At 44.1% G+C, this 18,990-nt stretch overlaps 1 protein-coding gene across 6 annotated transcripts in view; it reads right to left on the bottom strand.

Moving 5' to 3' along the window:
* The window catches only part of LOC140396798 (spectrin beta chain, non-erythrocytic 1-like), a 320,773-nt gene that overhangs the window by 67,956 nt on the left and 233,827 nt on the right, over positions 1–18,990 (bottom strand). For 5 of the 6 annotated variants that reach the window (XM_072485544.1, XM_072485534.1, XM_072485524.1 and 2 more), the window contains one exon: positions 16,537–16,618. In XM_072485544.1, the coding sequence (XP_072341645.1) occupies positions 16,537–16,618 (82 nt within the window). Of the gene's footprint in view, positions 1–7,904; positions 10,015–16,536; positions 16,619–18,990 lie in introns of those variants that run through there. The other variant, XM_072485570.1, reaches the window with a different exon arrangement.

The following is an 18,990-nucleotide window of genomic DNA, read 5'->3' as shown; positions in this document are numbered from 1 at the left end:
AGCCTGCTCTCCTAAGGATAGGAAGAAAATGCTGTGACATCGTAGGAGGAGATTTAATTTACACGTCAGCTATGATAAACCTACCCTGCAATACTTGATCCCAGAACTGAGCGGGGGAGGGTGGGGGGCATTGCATTGCTCACACGGGCATTCCTACAGACATTTAAGTTGCTCTTCAACAATTCATCCCAGACAGGCTTAAAAGAAGGAAAAAAAATCAATTTAGGAAGATTTCCAAGGTTTATAAAAATTTCTATATTCACCAATTCTAATTTTCATTCATTCATGGGGTGTGGGCATCGCTGGCAAGGTCAGCACTTGTTGCCCATCCATAATTGGCGTTGAGAAGGTGGGCCGCTTTCTTGAACGGCTGCAGTCCATGTGCTGCAGGTACAACCACAGTGCGGGAGTTCCAGGACTTTGACCCAATGGCAATATAATCTCAAGGCAAGGTGGTGTGTGGTTTGAAGGGGAACTTTCAGCTGTGATCCCGTGCATCTGCTGCCCTTGTCCATCTAGGTGGTGTAAAATGTGGGTTTGGAAGATGGATGTTGAAGGAGTCTTGGCATGTTGCTGCAATGCATCTTGTGTATGGAACACATTGCTGCTACTGTGCATCGGGTGTGGAGGACGGGAACGGTTAAGATAGTGAACAGGATGAAATCAAGTGGGCTGCTTTGTCCTGGATGGTGTCAAGCTTCTTGAGTGTTGTTGGAGCTGCACTCATTCAGACAAGTGGAGAGTATTCTATCAGATTCCTGACTTGTGCCTTGTAGATGGTGGACAAGCTTTGGGGGGTCAAAACGGTGAATCACACACTGCAGCATTCCCAGCCTCTGACCTGCTCTTGTAACCATAGTATTTCTATGGCTGATCTAGGTCAGTTTCTGGTCAATAGTAACTCTCAGAATGTTGATGGTGGAGGATTCTGCGATGGTAATGCCATTGAAGGTTAGATTCTCTCTAGTTGGAGAGAATCTTTGCCTGGAACTTGTGTGACTTGAACATTACTTGCCATTTATCAGCCCAAGCCTCAATGTTGTCCAGGCCTTGCTGCGTACAAACACAACTGCTTCCATATTTGTAGACTCGTGAATGGTACTGAACATTGTGCAGCAACAATCCAAATCCTCACTTCTATCCTTATAATGGAAAGTCATTGATGAAGCAGCTGGAGATTGTTGGGCTTAGGAAACTACCCTGAGGAATTCCTGCAGTGATGTTCTGGGGCTGAAGTGATTGACCTCTAACAACCACCGCCATTGTCCTTTGTGCTGGATTGTCTCCAACTAGTGGCGAGTATTCCCCGATTCCCATTGACTTCAGTCTTGCTTAGGCTATTTGAAGCCACACTCAGTCAAATGCAGTCACATCTGGAGTTCAGCTCTTTTGTTTGTGTTGGGACTAAGACTGTAATGAGGTCTGGAGCGGAATGGACCTGGCAAAATCCAAGTGAGCATCAGTGAACAGGTTATTGCTCAGTAAGTGCCATATAATCCCTAAATTGCTGAAGGAGGCCATTCGGCCCATCAAGTCTACACTGACCCTCTGTAAAGGAACCCAACTAGGCCCACATCCCTACCCTATCCCCATAACTCGACATCTTTGATACTATGGGGCAATTTAGCATGTCCAATCAGCCTAACCTGCACATCTTTGAACTATGGAAGGTAACCAGAGCACCCGGAGGAAACCCAGCTACAGGGAGAATGTGCACAGTCACCCAAGGCTGGAATTGAACCTGGTCCCAGGTGCTGTGAGGCAGCAGTGCTAACCACTGTGTCACCCCTCTCTCACGGTAGCACTGGGTAGCACTGTTGTTTCACAGCTCCAGGGTCCCAGGTTCCATTCGTGGCATGGGCCACTGTCTGTGTGGAGTCTGCTCGTTCTCCCTGTGTCCCTCCGGGCGCTCTGGTTTCCTCCCATAAGTCCCGAAAGACGTGCTGTTAGGCGAATTGGAATTCTCCCTCTGTGTACCTGAACAGGCGCTGGAATGTGGCGACAAGCGGCTTTTCATAGTAACTTCATTGCAGTGTTAATGTAAGACTACTTGTGACAATAAAGATTATTATTATTATATGAATAGAAAGCAAGCTGAAAGTTGGAGATGCACATTTCCTGCCAACTGGATGGAGGTGGGAGCTGATCACTCCCCAATCTGGGTAGCTCTTCTGTGGCTCCTGGAGGACCAGATGCAGCTGGAAGGCTCCCTCGAGATCCCTAAATGAAACCTTTAGAACCCCCCCCCTCCCCAATTTCCTGACTCCGTCTTATCGCCATGATCCTCTGCCCTCCCTCTAGCCCATATCACAGACTGCCTCCCCCAGCACCCATCTCCAGCCTTTCTGGTGAGGACTCCTCCCATCACGGTCCTGTCTGCCAGCCGAGCTGTTAACTTGGCTGGATGGAAAGCGCATCTACAAGATGAAAAGGAGGCCCAGCCAAGATTGGCAAGACCTGTGCTCCGCTGGCTTTCCTGGCTCTTCAGCGCATTACTTTTAAAGTTTTTCCAATTAAGGGGCAATTTACCTACCCTGCACATCTTGGATTGTGGGGGTGAGACCCATGCAGACATGCAGTAACCCAGGGCCGGGATCGAACCCGGGTCCTCTGCGCCCTGAGGCACACGGGTTAACCACTGCGCCCCACCATGCCACCCTCTCCAGCCCATTGCAACCTCACCTCCTTGCCGCTGCATAAATCAAGGCCTGATATATTCACCACTCTGAAATCAGGAAAGTTTAGTGTGGGGATCTGTGAACATGTACCTTCAAATTTGAGTGTATTAGAGGCCTTAGGTAGCCCTGAATGTTGGTGTGTTGGAATACAATGTGTGCTTGAGGAGATGCCGCATTACTCTCAATATTCTCAGGGTCCAAGTTCAGTTGCTTTGACTAAAGTAACCCACAGTCTGTTTGAATCATGAACTGATTCTCTGCATTGCTGCATAGTGTCTCCCTTCTTCTGAGGTGCTGGAAGGGAGATAGTAAAATATTTCTGCCTATATTTCCTCTCTTCACACTTGAGAAGAAAACATCTCAAAAAAGTTTACAACAAAAGAAATACAGGCGAAATGTGGAACACAAGAGTAACCGTAATATTTACAATTGATCAAATGTGTTTGCAATCGTCTCCTCCTGATTACTTGATGGAATTTCTTATTCTTATTATTCTCCCTCTTCTTCATTTATACTTTCATTGCTTTTATCTTTATCTTCTGTTGGGTTGTAACCCTTCTTTTACCGTTTGCTGTTTGCTTCTCCCTACCTTTCTCTTGCATTGTTCTCTTCACTTCCCCAATTCTCCTCATGAAGTCACAGGATCATTGTAACACAGAAAGAGAACACTTGAATGCGGTCTACTTTAATGCAACTTCCCTGTACCATTTCCAAATTGCTCTTCAAGTGTTTAATTGCCCTTTTAAAGAGTCTTTGTTGACTGCAGGTCAACAGCGACTTATGATGGTAAGACTTTGAAATGTATGAGACCACATGAAAACAATTCGCCTGACTCCCCCTGCCCCCCGCCCCCAGACCAGTAAAGGCCATTTCCCCAAGTTCTATTTTGCTTCAAATATTGACTTTGAATTTCATGCAAGGGAAAAGCAAAATAAAAATTATAAATTGCAATCCACATTCATCTTGACAGACTTTCCAGGCGCACAATGTCTCACATCTGACACACACAAGCAAATAGGATCTAGTTCAGATAAATGAGGCAGCGCCCGCAAGTCACTAAGGACATGATTTCTGAGTATGGACTGCTATATCAGCATCAACAAGGGGTACCCCTGTGGATGGAGTACCTTTCGTGAAGGGTCCTTTCAATTCCTTGCCGTTTTTTCAACAAAAACAAATTAATCAATATTTCACGTGCGTAGGCCAGGGTAATTTACCCTTTGTGTCACTCTGAATTACTTAATCCATTGGAGAACTTCAATTGAACAGAAGTTTGCCCGAATGAACGATTCTCAAATGTGGGGGGAAAAATAACATTATTTTCCAATTTCTCCTGGAGTAATTTTCTTTATTGTTTCCATCCACAGTGAATTAAGAGGCTGAAAAGTTTATGGGTGGAATTTTCCATTTTTTAAAAACGGAAGTGTCGTTTTGGGCGGGAAAAGCGGCGAATAGTCCGGTAGCTCCACTGACCACTGTTGCTGCCATATTTTTGAAAACTGGTAGAGGCGGGTCCCCTGCCATCACGATGGATGTCCTGCCTGCAACGTCGGCCTTCCAGAGATCACGGCACCCTTCGATCCAACATAAATAAAAATAAAAACAAGAATCCTCCCATAGACATGGAGACCGTTCCCCCCGCACACGGACCACAGGGAACCCGCCCACTCCATGGGCCTCCCCAAAGTAAACCCCCCACCCAAGCCGTGCCCCTTAATGCCAGAGTACTTCCCAGGCATGTCGCTCTCCTCTGGGGGCTGTATTTATCCGTTCACCAACCCCTCCCCACTTCCCTTCACCCAGTACCTGGTCCAGACCTGTTGTCTACCTTACTGATGTGATGTCAAAGTGACGAGGGAAAGGGGGGGGGGGGAATACGAATGTGGGCGGTTGGGGGTGGATGATGATAGAGCAGTGAAGCCAGGTAATGATATTACAATGTATTAAATGGAGTTCCTGCCATTGGGTGACAGGAACGCCATTACGTCTCTGGCGGGGTGCAAGGACAATCGCATCGCACAATCTTGCTGGCACAAATCTAGTGAGATTTTGCACCCCCGTCACCATGCTTCCAAACAGGAGGTGGGGGCACATAATCCCTCTCTAATCACTTACATAGTGATGACCGTACACAAGAAAAATTACACGACTCAAGGTCAAACCAAATTGAAGTACTTTGGAGAGGAATCATCTGTTTTGTAGAATTGTATCAATTGGCGGAAGGAGTGGGAAATTTGCAGTTTTCTGCTTTACAGGTATAATCAGCAGACTTGTCCTCACTCAGCTGCGGCAAGATCAATTGCTTCAATATTTTCTTCTTAAATAATGAAACCTGTAGCCCTCTTTTTTTTTTTTACTGTGAATCTAATACTGGAATGTTGACAGAAATATTTAGTTTACTCGCTACATCAATTCAGAGGATTGTGCATTTTCTTTTACCATTTGGTTTGTGCTACTCTATAATTATAAAATAAGAACACCAATGAACATCATTCCCCTTTCAGGTCTGCTCATTGTTATGCACAATGGCTTTACGGGTTAAGTCTCGTTGGTGCGTTTATAGGTAGATGAGGTTTGTGCTGAAGGGTGCCATCTACCTGACCAGCGCCTAATCAAAGCTAATATCGTTTAAGGGCAGCAATGAAAATACTTTGTGCAATGAGTTTTAAAACCACAGATCCGAATTTTTAACCAGAATACTGTATTTGTGAAGAGCTTTCTTCTTACAATAGACAAAATGTTCTAACATACTAAACGGGTAATTTGAGCAATTCCATTTGCAAGTAAAAGCAGTTAGTATTTCATTCTCAAAGAGTGTTCCGAAAATTTGGAAACTTTCACCACCTAAAAAAGCTGTGGGATTTTGGGCCAATTCAAATTCTTAAGAACTGGGATTGACTAAAAGAGTATAGAGCAAAAGTGGGTACATCGATTTGAGGTACAGATCAGCTACGATCTGACTGAAAGCCAGTGGAGCAAAGCATGAGACGGAGGCTCAGATTGCCAACTCATGCCCCAATTGGCCCCATAACCCCTGCCAATTTAGTTAGCCTCTACCAACACCCATTGCCCCGCAGATCAACTTGGTGCCAACTCATGCCAACCCATGAACCCCCACCCACCACCCTTTACCCATAACCTCTCTATGTTAACACACCTAGTATCCTTGGACAGTTCCTTGACAGGTTTGACACTTCACGAGGCAGCTGCACAGCTCTTTATAGTTCCTTGGTAGCTAGACAGCTCCTTGACCGCGCTTTATCTGTTCCTTGATAGCTAGACAGTTATTTGACAGTTCCAATGAGTTTGCGTGTAACTATGGTCACTTTTAACAACCCCAAAGGTTGTTTTACCTCTCCCAAAGGTGTCCCTGGATGCAATCCATAAGGGTATCCTGGCTACCTAAGCGAATCCACCATGGTCTGACTTCCTCTTACCTGTTCTATTGTGCACACTCTGGTTTTCACACCCCGGCCTTTCAAAATCTCACTTCAGCTGGTAATTTAAATGGCCACTCCTTCTGCGTATCGCTCAGGTGCAAATCCCAGCCCGACTCTATTCCCGCATCTGCGGACATGTGAAATGCCAGGTTTGGGAGGGCGGGGCTTTTCAATTTCGGTAATTTCTTGGATTTGTGCCATGGCGGAGAGCCGCTCTGTTGTGGCGAAAATCCGGGCCTGAATTTCCTGGCCCAGCTCCTATTCCTGATTGTGCAGTTTGAATTCATGAACTTCTTTTTGTAACACACAAGGCTGGTCATATTTGATTCCTTCTTTTTGCTCCCTGTTCAGTTGTAACAGTTTGCTGCCAGCATCAGCTTTAAACATTTGACTGCCTCCAGGAGGTCAGTTGGCTGCCCCCACAGAACAATTCTGGGTAGTTCACCTCTTCGCCCCATTATCTCCCCGAGCTTGCTCAATTACTTGAGCTTGGACTGCTGCACGCGGACATTTTGCATGTTCTCAAATTGTGCGAGCGGTCAAAATTAATTCAGCAAACTGGAGTGTTGCGCTCACCCGGCAGATAATTGAATATCTCATGTTGCCTGTTCTGAGAATAATAGAGGTGGCTCTCTGCAAAGTGATTTTCCGCAGTGTTTGATTTACATTGCATCCCACAACTGGGTTGGGATTCTCTGGTTCTCCCAGCCTTGTGTTTCATAGAATCCCTATGGTGCAGGACGCCATTCGGCCCATCAAGTCTGCACCGACTCCGAAAGAGCACCCCACTTCCCCGTCCGTGAATGCACCCCTTGTCACTAGGAAACCCGAGACGGGGTTGCACCGTCGCTGGGACCGGAGGATCCTGTTGGCATTAACAGCTGGTAAATTCCGGCCTATAGGCCTTGATGGCCAAGAAAGGTGCTTTCGTAATGCGGTTGAGTGTGTCAACCTATAAATTGTTCCTAACACGCCAATGGCTGGCAATAAGAGCAGAGAGAACCCTGTTCAGCCCTACTTAATGTGGAGTGGAGCCCCAGCAGCTATAAACCCCTGGCCACTGACTAGCAACCTGTTCCAGGATGTACGAGCTGTGGAAACGGATGAAGTCTGCCTTTGTGCACCACTAGGTGTGGGAAGAGAACAAAAGGAAAAACATTCTGGGTTGAAACCAAATGTTCCTAATATCTAATAAGAGTACAACTGTTATCTTCGAGTACCAGTGACAATGTCGCGTGCGTCAGCAACTGTTTTGATACTTGGCTTTTATTCAGCAACTTTTTAAAAAGCTGTCGCACATTGCAGTTTTAAAGCTACACGCGATGTATAATGACGATGGGAGGTTTATGCAAAACCCAAATAAATAGTAATCTTTGTAGATGTAGATAAATACTGCGGACCCAGTTATTTAGTCAAGCGCTTCCTTTGCCAGTTTTCTATAGGGCCCATAGCTACAATGGCCAATAGTGGCACTACAGAACACATTGAGGGAGCATGGGATTCCTGACTTGAGTCTGCAAATCTCATGTTGACGCTTGCACAAATCATTGTGCAAGATTGCACTTGCTTATTGGCAGAATTTTAAATAACTTATTTCCCGTCATTTACCTCAGTTTTTTGAACATACTGCGTGGGTCAGACATCACACAGCAATCAACGAAACGTGCAAGCTCTGCCAAAGTAAATTCAAGCAAATACCAGATCTCAAAATTCAGTCCTCCGCAGTGCAGCAGGTGAAAATAAATAAGACGGCAACATAAACACAGATATCTTCAGCAAAAATTAATCAAGGACAAAGACTGTTTTATTCAAAAGCTTTGGGGAAACGAAAGGATCAGGAAAATCATTTACGAGAACATGGTGGCTGAACTTGCAAATACATATATCAGGATGCAAGGAAGAAAAGCCATTTGGGAAAAAAAATACCAGAATAAAAGCATGTAAATGATACAACAGAAAAGGATAACAAACTCACAAGTAGTTACAAGGGAGATGATTGATTGGTGTGTGTGTACAACCTAAAGTAGGCTACACAGCCAATAGTCGGGAACAAGTTTAAACAATAATGTTATTACTATCTGGACAAGTGTATACCCTCAGTTCCCCCGACTACACCACAGTCTGCAATGCATTCAGCAAGGGGGTTTTTGTGTTGTGTCTGGTGTTAAATAAAGCTTTGCAACTGAAGCTCTTGTTAGTTGTGAATTTATGGGAGGAACTTATTTCCTTCTCCCATTCAGTCAGTTTGGCAAAAGAAAACACCATCCTTGCTCAATTAATAGAGTGAAGGGCCAAGTACTTTAGTGCAGATTAGACGTGATAAATTGGTAAGAGAGGAAACTGGTTAAATCAAACATTAGTGATTCTGCTGACATGGGCTTACATTCTTCAAAGTCCAAAATAAGTCCTAGTAAAAGCACCTTCACAACTCTGTACCTTAAGTTTTATTCTTTTAATTACATTTTCACATTGGAAATGTCTGTTCACAAAATCCTACTGTGCAATGTCACAAGCAGTAGCATGCTGACGATGTACTAAAGTAACGGAATATTTATTTTTCTAAAGTAGTGTTCGCAAATAGATTTCCTTCAAATCCCGCTGACTGGAGTAGAATAAAATAAGAAAAAAAAAGCACCTCAATTTCCTCACAAATAATCTATTCCCTGGACTGCTATCAGTGCTGTAGGAAACATTGGAAGCAAAATATAAATTGGTCTCCCTTCGCGATAACATAGGAAGTGGGTTATGTGGTGCTGCCATCTAGTGGCCGAAGAGAATAGTTGCACATTTTATTTGGAGGGACTCTGGTTTTAACAAGGCAATGGGGAAACTTCCAATTTTTCGTGGAGGACAGCTGACTAACCAAATCTCTTTGCTTGTTTTTGTCCATCTTTAGAATGCTATCCATGCAGACATCAGCAAACTATTGAAATGACAGAGCTGTTTAAACAGAAAACAGTCAATATATTGGAGTGTAATCTCATCCGAATGATGCTCCAAGCTTGGCAAGTTACACACTTTATTGCAAACATTGCCTGAAGCTGCCATGAGTCAGATTGCAGCCTGGAAATTTCTCTGATGTCAATCAATTATTTATAAATGGATATTTTGGAATTCAGTGGCATATATTTGTTTAATTGTGTTAGTCCATTTATCTGTAGGTGAAGCACAATCGTAAAATCCCTACAGTGCAGACATTCGGCCCATGGATCTGCACCAGCCCTCCAAAAGGGCACCCTACCTAGACCCATGCACCCACCCTATCTCCATAACCCAGTAATGCTACATAACCTTTTGGACACTATGGACAATTTAGCATGGCCAATCCACCTAACCTGCACATCTTTGGACTGTGGGAAGAAACTGGAGCACCCGGAGGAAATCCAGGCAAACACGGGGAGATCGTGCAAACTCCACACAGACACCCGAGGCCAGAATTGAACCCGGGTCCCTGGCACTGCGAGGCAGCAGTGCGAACCACTGTGCCACCGTAATGGCTATTCTGAAGAATTATGCTCCTCAGAACCACTCCAAATTTATTCAGCGATAACCAAGAAATAATAATCAATACCTTTTAGATCATTTTAAATAGAGTAGGAATTTAATTTTCACTTGTTATTAACTATTTAGCATCATAAATAGCTCCTGGCTTCTGAAGCTAAAACTAAACTATCCTTCTAATCCCCACTGGATCAAAACTGGCTCTCACAGTTGCATATGAGGAATTGAAGATAAATCACAATTTTTAAATGCAATATATGATTTTGGGAGTATGATGTTGATGATAGTACAGCTGGTTAAAGCAGTGAATAGCAGCTGTATGGATCAGGAAGTCCAAGGTTCGATCACAAGTGATCACTGACAGTCTACGCACCACCTCAATTGGCCTCAGTGCCCTGGGATAGAGAATAAGGAGAGTGAACCAAATAGATTTCTTTCAAACCCGGAGTAGGATAAACTAAAAAAAAAAGTACCTCAGCTTCCTCACAAATAATGTAATCTCTGGAATGCCGAGAGTGTTTCAGGGAACATCTGAAGTAAAATATCTTTGTAATGTAGGAATCTCCAGGGTTACTGCTCCTAATTGTAATTCAGTGGCCTGTCGAGGTGTACGTGCATGGACACCAGGTGAGGACAATGACGCTTGTTTGCAATGTCCATGCAGCCGAATCCCAACACCCACAATCAGGCCACAAACCCAGAGAATGGCCATTTTAGTGGCCAGTTAGTCAGAAACGGGTCAATGCCTTCAGTAGGAGGTGGGTAGAAGTACACTAGAAAAAGTGTGTATGTGTGTGTGGTGGTAAGGGGGGGGGGGGGGGGGGGGGGAAAGAGAGAGAGAGAGAGAAAAAAAAAAGAGAAAACAAAAAATGGATTGTTCTCGAGTGTGCACCACATTCAATTAATGTGTTTGCAGCACAACCATGTCCGTGAACACCTCACGGTAAAAGGTCATCCACCATGTTTAATGGGACATTTGACTAAATTAAAGTTGCCATATAAATCTAAGCTCTTGCTATTCCAAACCACACAGCAGGACATCACTTCATTTCTATAGGTGCATTCTTCTAATTCTAGTAAAGTTAATCTAAAGAGACATAATCCAGCTCCTATAAAGTCAGTTCACGTAGTGTGGATAGGCCCATGCCACCTTCTTCTCGGTGCACAACAGATTCTGTCCATAGGCCGGAATTCTCCGGTCGTCGGGATTCTTTTTCCCGCTGGCAGTGCATCCCCGGCCGCGGGTTTCCCACTGGTGTAGGGTGGCTACAATGGGGAAATCCTGTCCGGAAGAGGGAGTCCCACTGCCAGAGAATGGCGCGTCACCTAGAAACATGCATCTGGGGAGGCCGGAGAACCCCGCCCATAATCTGGCACTGATCAGCACCAAACTGGCAGATTAACAGTCTCACCAAAACAGATGCTGAGGCTGAATAGTGTGAGAGAAGCACCACAGAATGATTTGCAAAGTATTTCTTTAGCTGGAAGAGTCTTAATCCTGACCCCTGGGCACAAACTGCCCAGGTAAACAATTAAGATTGACTGGGTGACTTACCTGCCCACACATCGTCTCTGCTGAGCAGGTGCCAATGTCAGTGGCATCCTTCCTGGGATATACCGATTGAAGTTCTAGTTAGATTATTGTGCTCCAACTACATCTTTAAATCTGACCTGAGCATGGAAGGAACTGCAACTTTTTGGCCAAGCATAGAGCAAATGAGACTGGGAACAGAAGAGGTCAATGTAGATAATTTTGTGAGTTACTTTCCTGGTGGGGCAGAACAAGCTGATGTACCATCTGGGTCACACGCAGGGAAGGTTTCGCTTCTCCTGTCCCAGGCGACCCCCCTTCTCCTTCCCCTCCCCTTTGACCAAGCATGTTTGTTGGTGCGTTCTGCTTTTGTGCACGCCTGCGGCCTTCCTGCCATCTGAATTTCTGTTCTTGCTCAGCAGCTAGACTCACCCAAATCGAGTGGGGAGCTGATGTAGGGAATGGAGGTGAGGCTCAGGAATTACTAATGTAACCTGTGGCTCAGCTTGCTAACATGTTGGATTTTGCGCACCCCGCAGCCCACTTGAAACCCGCTGCAAGCTTCAACTCCCCCTCGTGTCATTGCCAGATCTTCCTCCATAAAATTCACTTGAGGAGCTTCTATAATTTCATCACTGTTCCACTTGGCGCAAAATAAACTGCAATACATGAACAGAAAATGACAAAAGCTTCTGTGTAAAAGATGAACTCCAGTGGGTGGGGGACATAAACACCCATTTATGCAGCTTTTACAGGATTTTGTGGCATTTCTGTCAAAGTTATGGGGGGAAGCAGGGAACGCCTGCAAACCTGTACCCCTAAAAGAGCCAGAGCTTCACGCAAACAGTTCCCTTGCTTAACCATTAACTTTGATTCTGTTTCCAGAGTGCTCCAGATCCCTGGTCCAGGAAGTTTGTTTGACGTTTTAAATAAAAGAATTCCTAATTGTCTTTCAGTGATTTTCATTCTCCAAAGAATAAAGCTGTAACAATATGTGGATCCGGCAACCCAGGGCAGCACAGTGTTTAGCACCGCAGCCTCACAGCACCAGGGACCCAGGTTCAATTCCAGCCTTGGGTGGCTGTGTGCAGTTTGCACATTCTCCTTGTGTCTGTGTGGGTTTCCTCCGGATGCTCCGGTTTCCTCCTACAGTCCAAACATGAGCAGGTTAGGTGGATTGGCCATGCTAACTTGCCCCTTCGAGTCCAAAGATTAGGTGGGGTTACGGGGATAGGGCGAGGGAGTGGGCCTAGGTAGGGTGCTCTTTCGGAGGGTCAGTGCAGGCTCAATGGTCCGAATAGCCTCCTTCTACACTATGGATTCTATGTATAGCGTGCATCACAGAATTGAGATAACAATGTGGCAGCCTTATCCCTGACCAACAGCTGCCCTATGAGGGCAGAATTTATCAGGAGTTGAAAAGCTCATTCCCATACTCTCAAAGTTACTGGCAAACTGGCAATTTCTCCTATATCCAGGGCCTGAATTTTACACTCCCCCCATCCCCCCAGCCCTGCCCTGCGGGTGTTCAGGCAAGAAGGGAGCGTGAAAATGCAGGGACAGGATTACCTCTGGAGTCCCACCCGCCCTGACCTCCCATTGATTTTATTCTGGGAGGGGGAAGGCATCGAATAGGAGGCCGACCCTTGCCCCAGTTGATCCCTGATGTTGCCAACTGATGGCCACTGATGGACCACTTCTAACCCAGCCTCAATTGTTAGGCTGATGGGAGGATTGAAGTTCATGGGGGAGGTCTGGGGTGGGACAGGAGGTGGGAGGGTCCCTGTCTCAGAAGCACCTTTCAGATTAGTGGCACCCCGCCCCCTCCTTTAAGATCTGGTTACCTCTGGACCTCCCTCCCTGCCCCGGTTTCTCCCCCAGACCCCCAAACACCCCTATCGCGACCCCCCTCCCCCAGGCATTCCCTACCCTTCTCACCCTGGGTCCCCAGAACTGGTCTCAGGCCACCTGGTCCAGTTATTCATCCAGCCACCGCAGCGCTGTCACTGCATAGACTGGACAGCAGGCAGCTAATCAGATTGGTTGCGAACTCTGTGGGGGGACTTCCTTGCCATTGAAGGCGGCACAGTCATTAGCACTGTTGCTTCACAGCTCCAGGGACCCAGGTTCGATTCCCAGCTTGGATCACGGTCTGTGTAGAGTCTGCACATTCTCCGTGTCTGTGTGGGTTTCCTTCGGGTGCTCTGGTTTCCTCCTACAAGTCCCGAAAGACGTGCTGTTTGGTGATTCCTAACAGCACATCTCAGTGTACCGAACAGGTGCCGGAATGTGGGAACTAGGGGCTTTTCACAATAACATATTTCAGTGTTAATGAAAGCCAACTTGTGATACCAATAATAAAGGTTATAAAAAGAGGGTCGGAAGTCTCCCCTAGTTCCAATCAACAACCATCAGAGTGTAAATTGACAGTGGTGCAGCCGGAGTCGGCACGGATGTGTTCCCCGCCGACTGTTCAGGTGGCGGGAGATGAGTCCCCACCATCCAAAACATTCTGGCCCAGAAATATAATTTTATGTATTTGAAAACAAAAGTGTTAAAAACAAACAATATTGCATTATGAAGTGATTAAAAATTGGCAATATGGTGTGCTTGATGTCAACAACAGATGTAAAAATCAAGTCCCACATCTCTTAACAATGGCTGATGATTACAGGGAGAGTGCAGTGAGTACAGCTGCGTGGCTATGATTAAGTTTCTCAAAAATTCTTCCTCCAGCAGCTCCTGCATTACGTCTAGGTGAATGAATCAACAGGAATGACAAGGGATTGCATTGTCGTATAAGCCTCTCAGGAAATCTTTGTTGATCCATGCCATATTAACATTTCAACCAAAATTCAAGCAGAAGCAGCAAGGATTATGTTATTGTTGGTTAAGCTGAAGCAAAAGCTATCCCAGGACAGTAGACTGTTACGCAGGACATAGCAAGGCAGACTTAGAGCGGGAATCCATCGGGTATTGATCCAACAGTAACTCTGGTTTCATTAATCTCACTAGCAATATAATGACATTTCCACTATGATGAACAAAAGATTTGGTTGAACTGAACTTCTTGACAACACACGCATTTGCCAAGTTATCACCCTTCAGTGCACCACCAGAAATGTATTTACTTTCATAAGGTACATTGGTTAACATTACTTTAGAAATAGCACACACATCCATTATCTCTTGTAGGGAATACTAATCAGGTGTGTCATTATGAATACCTAGATATGAACCAGCAGTTTCTTTTGAGAGAAAGCTCAGTTGTCGTAGAGATGGACTCAAACGACCTTTAAATAATTGGTCTTTAAAGCTGTTAAAGCTGCAGTATCACTTCCCCTTCCTTGAATCACTAAACAAAGCAATCCAGAGGTGGTGGTCATGGAAAGTTCCTTTGGCTGTTTTGAATTAGAGACAATATAAACAGGGACCGACAATTTATTTTGACTTCAGTTTCTGGCACAAGAGCATTGGTTGAGCTAACAAACATGTGAAACCTCGCTGGTTTATTCCCAATTCCCTTTTGTCACTAATGCGTGTTAGCCAGAGGGAACCTTCCTTCACCTCCCCAGTTATCAATTTCCAATATATTTGGAATGAACGGATAGCAATTTCAACGTTTAGGCCCAATTTCGAAGTAAAGCAGACCACCAGCCTCAAACTGTGTGTGTGCAATTGAGATGAAGCAACAGCAAAGCTGTGACCAAGAGTCAGTGCAAACTGTACTCTGTGTACTTTATATAGCAATGTCAGAAGAAAAATTCAGGAAAATGAATACTGCAACTTTAATCAAATACAATTATTTATATAGGCACCCTCTGACATTAACAAATCCTTAATTCCATCTCCAGTTTGTAGACATTCACAAGCCTATGGACAAAAATTGGATGAATATGATGGATGCTGTACTGGGGTTATTATTAAAATTGGAATTATAAATTGTAACTTATACTGAGTTACTGGTTTTTGATAGATGCTCTGCATTATTGTCAAATGTATCTACATTATTACCCACGTTAGACAGTCTGGAACTTTCGGCTGTATAATCAACATAAAACGTGAAAACATAAACGTAACTACCGCTTTGATAGGAGATGGTAGCCAAGCTGAAGTTTGAATCTGGACTTTTTCTCCCTCTGATAAAGTGGAAAAGTAATCTCCCACAAGGAAAGATGCAGTGTTTCTCTTGTGCATCCTTATGTAATGTGAATGTAACTTTAGCCGTGAATAACATATTCAAGACATCTTCTGAGAACTGGAATATAGCTTAAATATACATTGGGAGGTCTAATGCATTGTGTCCCAGAATATTAAAGTGGGGGCTCAAGCGTGTGACTACTGACACACTCAGCTTGTACCAACTGGGGTGAATATCAAGCAAAGATACATTTTTCTTTGTGCAATCCTGGTTATGGTTTGTGCAATCCTGGTTATGGCTGAGTTGATTAACAGAGACCGACAGAAAGACCACCTGTTCACCTCCACGGTCACCTCCAATGCTTCGTGCAAGGGCATTTTAAAAAGTAAAGTTAAAGGCCGAATAAGGAAAATTATTTTTCAAAGATTTTTCTTTTGATTCCCCAAAATTGTACAGATCTAAATCTCCCATGGATATAACATTCATGCTTCTTTAAAAATAACCCAACATGATAATAATGACTATATATTCTTGCACCCAATTTTCCCCAGATGCAGTAAAATAGATGAGACGAGGGATGTACAGATCTGGTTGAAATTGCTTTAGTTTATCCATCTACATTTCACTGATCTTTGTCTTGAGTTCTTTGGTAGGAAATCTTCACTATTCACTATACCAGTTAATATTAGAGCAATCAAGATATAACTGGAGGAGAAATTTGTCCTGGGCTGTGGTACAAAATGGCGATACCATATCAGGTGTCTGTTATACTCTTCGCCTGGTGTTTAATTCCGTTGGGTGCAATGGAACTAAACATTAGGTGGGGCACATAACAGGTGGTCAACGCACTACCACGCATCCTGCATTACCATCAAGACAAATCATTACCTCAACTGTGTTTACATCCAATTTTTTTTTTTTTTTTAAATCAAATCACTTTTATGTTATGCTCACTATTTCTATCCTCATCTTCATTTGCGAGGCTTGTGTTTCAGTCATTTCACTATCTGCATTTTTATAGCTGCAGAAATATTCTTTTTACGAGCTCTGTCTATTTAATCTGGTTTAGTTTGGACTCGGCCTGTACATCCATAAGTTTTACAAATGCAAACAAACAAGAGATGGATTAGAAAAGGACCGAGTCACGGAAAGAAAAATAATCAGATTCAGAGAGGGTGATGATTGGCATTCTTATGATGTCTTGAAACGTTGGGAACTATGACAGAATTTAGATTGGTAACTGACCAGTGATGGATCTTCTGTTACATGAGGAGTTATTTCTGTTGTCTCCTGGACTCCAATCTTCCATCCCTCCTCTTCCTGCGTCCTGTACAAAAGAAAAATGTATTTTCCCGTGACATGGCTGTAGTTGGTCTGTTTCCCAGTGCCCCTGGCACTGCCAGGAAAATAGGTAATTTTTATTTTGAATTATTTTGGGGTAAAGTGCGGAATTCTCGTGCACTATCTCCTTAATGTTACATTCTAATTTCCCAAAGACCTGCCTTGCAGAATTATTATTTTCGCATTAGTCCAAAACAAATAACTTTCAACTGCACTTTATGTGCCCTTGCCAGGCATGTCCACCCCCTCCCCACTCACCCCTGAGCTCACTTCCATAAATAAATAAATACCAAGCCAATTGAGCTATGATAATATCTTATCCAGACCATAAAACGTTTGGCATGGACAGTTGTACAAGTGTGGACAGCCAATTTTTAAAAAAGGAATTCTTCAAAAACTTGGAAGGAAGAGGTTCTCACTACAGGGGCTGACCTTTGCCAATTGGAGGGGGGATGCCCCCCCCCCTCAAGATAGAATCCCCACCTTCTTTCTATCCACCTGGAGCCTTAAACCCACCTCCCGACCCCCACCTCCCTGATCTGCCCAAACCCTCCCTGCCTAAGAGTATTGATGTATTCATAGTTTTAGGTGTTAATTGAATGCATGTAGTAGAGTGGTAAAAATTATTCAGTGTCTTGACTGTGAGAATCCAGTCATTATTTCACATAATGAATTAGACTGTGGGAATCCAGACATTGTTTTAGTCAATGTTTTACATGATGAATTCCAGTGTGTTCAGCAATAAGGATATATCACGTAATCAGTCACAGCAAAGTCTTTGGGCTGAGCTGTGGCGTGAGAGACATATCCAGTAATTATCCCAAGGCTGCACATGCAGATGCTGAGCTAGTCTTGATAGGCACCAGTCAATCTTAAGTAATGTCCAATGTTTGATTAATAATCATCCTCGAAGTAACATGCATTCATTTGAACAAATCAGGAGGTCTCAGCTGAGAATGAGAAACCAATGAGAGTAAATGAGGGATTAAACCAGAGATAGGAATTCCCTTAAATGTAGGACCTAATGGTCAAGGTCTTGTTCCTGAATTCCTGCATTCCTGAATTCTTGAATCACCTATCTTTCTGTTTGTGTTCAAAGTGACTTCTTCATGCTTTTATGTTTTATGCTTTTTGCCATAAGTTCAACCCTTTTATGGATCATTTGATATTTCATTTCTAAAGTTTTGATTCAGTTCCTAGCCAAGTATAACCAAGTGTATAATTAGCAATAAAATCATAGTTTGATACCTCCAATCAACCAGACTATTGACTCTTAATAGAAAGTAGAATAAGAGCCCCAACACTGCCCAAGACCCCAGACTTACCTGACTCCGAGGACCCAAGGGCTTTCAACCTCCTCCCCTTGCAGTCCAACCATTCTGATTTCTCAAAGTTCACATGAACCTTTTTTTTTTCAATATTGGTTTAATGGGATAGTTGACTCCATTCAAATATATGGCAATTAAATGCCTGGATTTTATTTTAAAGAAACACCTTTGACCCAATTCATTTCAATAGAAAGATGAATTTATTGTCAATAACTATCATAAAGTACCATTTTTCTCCAAATTAACAGTGTTTTGTCATCCCTTATTTTTGAAATATTGTAATGTTTTCATGCTCCAATATTTCACCAAGTTTTATTGCACTTTCAGCTGAAACATTCTGATCCTGAAATTTGATTGTACCCAGCAATGGAGCTCGCGCCTGTTCACGGTGCCTCAGGCAGCACAGTGAGTTCATGCCGGGACTTCATTAAAGTATTCAAGCATGCCGTCAGTTCTAACCATTTGCTGCATGCCTGTTTGTAGAGGAAATTGAACATCACTGGGACTGCTTTAAAAGGAGGGAGATGCACTCTAGCTGCAGGCGCCAAGGAAACAACCCACATTCAAGAAAATGGCTGCTGGGCGGGGAATGCAAGTTATTCAATGCCACATAGGTGACTCTGGTGCAGGCAATGGGCAGGAGGGTAATCCTGCTCCTCCCACAGGATAGTAATCACGCAAGAACACCTCCGCCATAATCTGTAACCCCATGGCCTGGCATATCCCCCACAGTCTACCATTACCACCAAGCCGGGGGTTCAACCCTGCTTCAATGAAGGGTGCAGGAGGGCATGCCAGGAACAGCGCCAGGCATACCTAAAAATGAGGTGTCAACATGGTGAAGCTACAACACAGGACTTCTTACATACCACATGCAATAATCACAGTTAAGTGATACACAACCAACGGAACAGATCTCAGCTTGCAGTTCTGCCACATCCAGTCATGAATAGTGGTGGACAATCAAACAACTTACTGGAGGAGGAGGCTCCACAAATACCCCTGTCCTCAATTATAGGGGAGCCTGGTA

The sequence above is a fragment of the Scyliorhinus torazame genome, chromosome 2 (genome assembly GCF_047496885.1).
Source record: "Scyliorhinus torazame isolate Kashiwa2021f chromosome 2, sScyTor2.1, whole genome shotgun sequence".
Taxonomy (NCBI): domain Eukaryota; kingdom Metazoa; phylum Chordata; class Chondrichthyes; order Carcharhiniformes; family Scyliorhinidae; genus Scyliorhinus; species Scyliorhinus torazame.
This window is presented reverse-complemented; position numbering and strand designations above follow the sequence as displayed.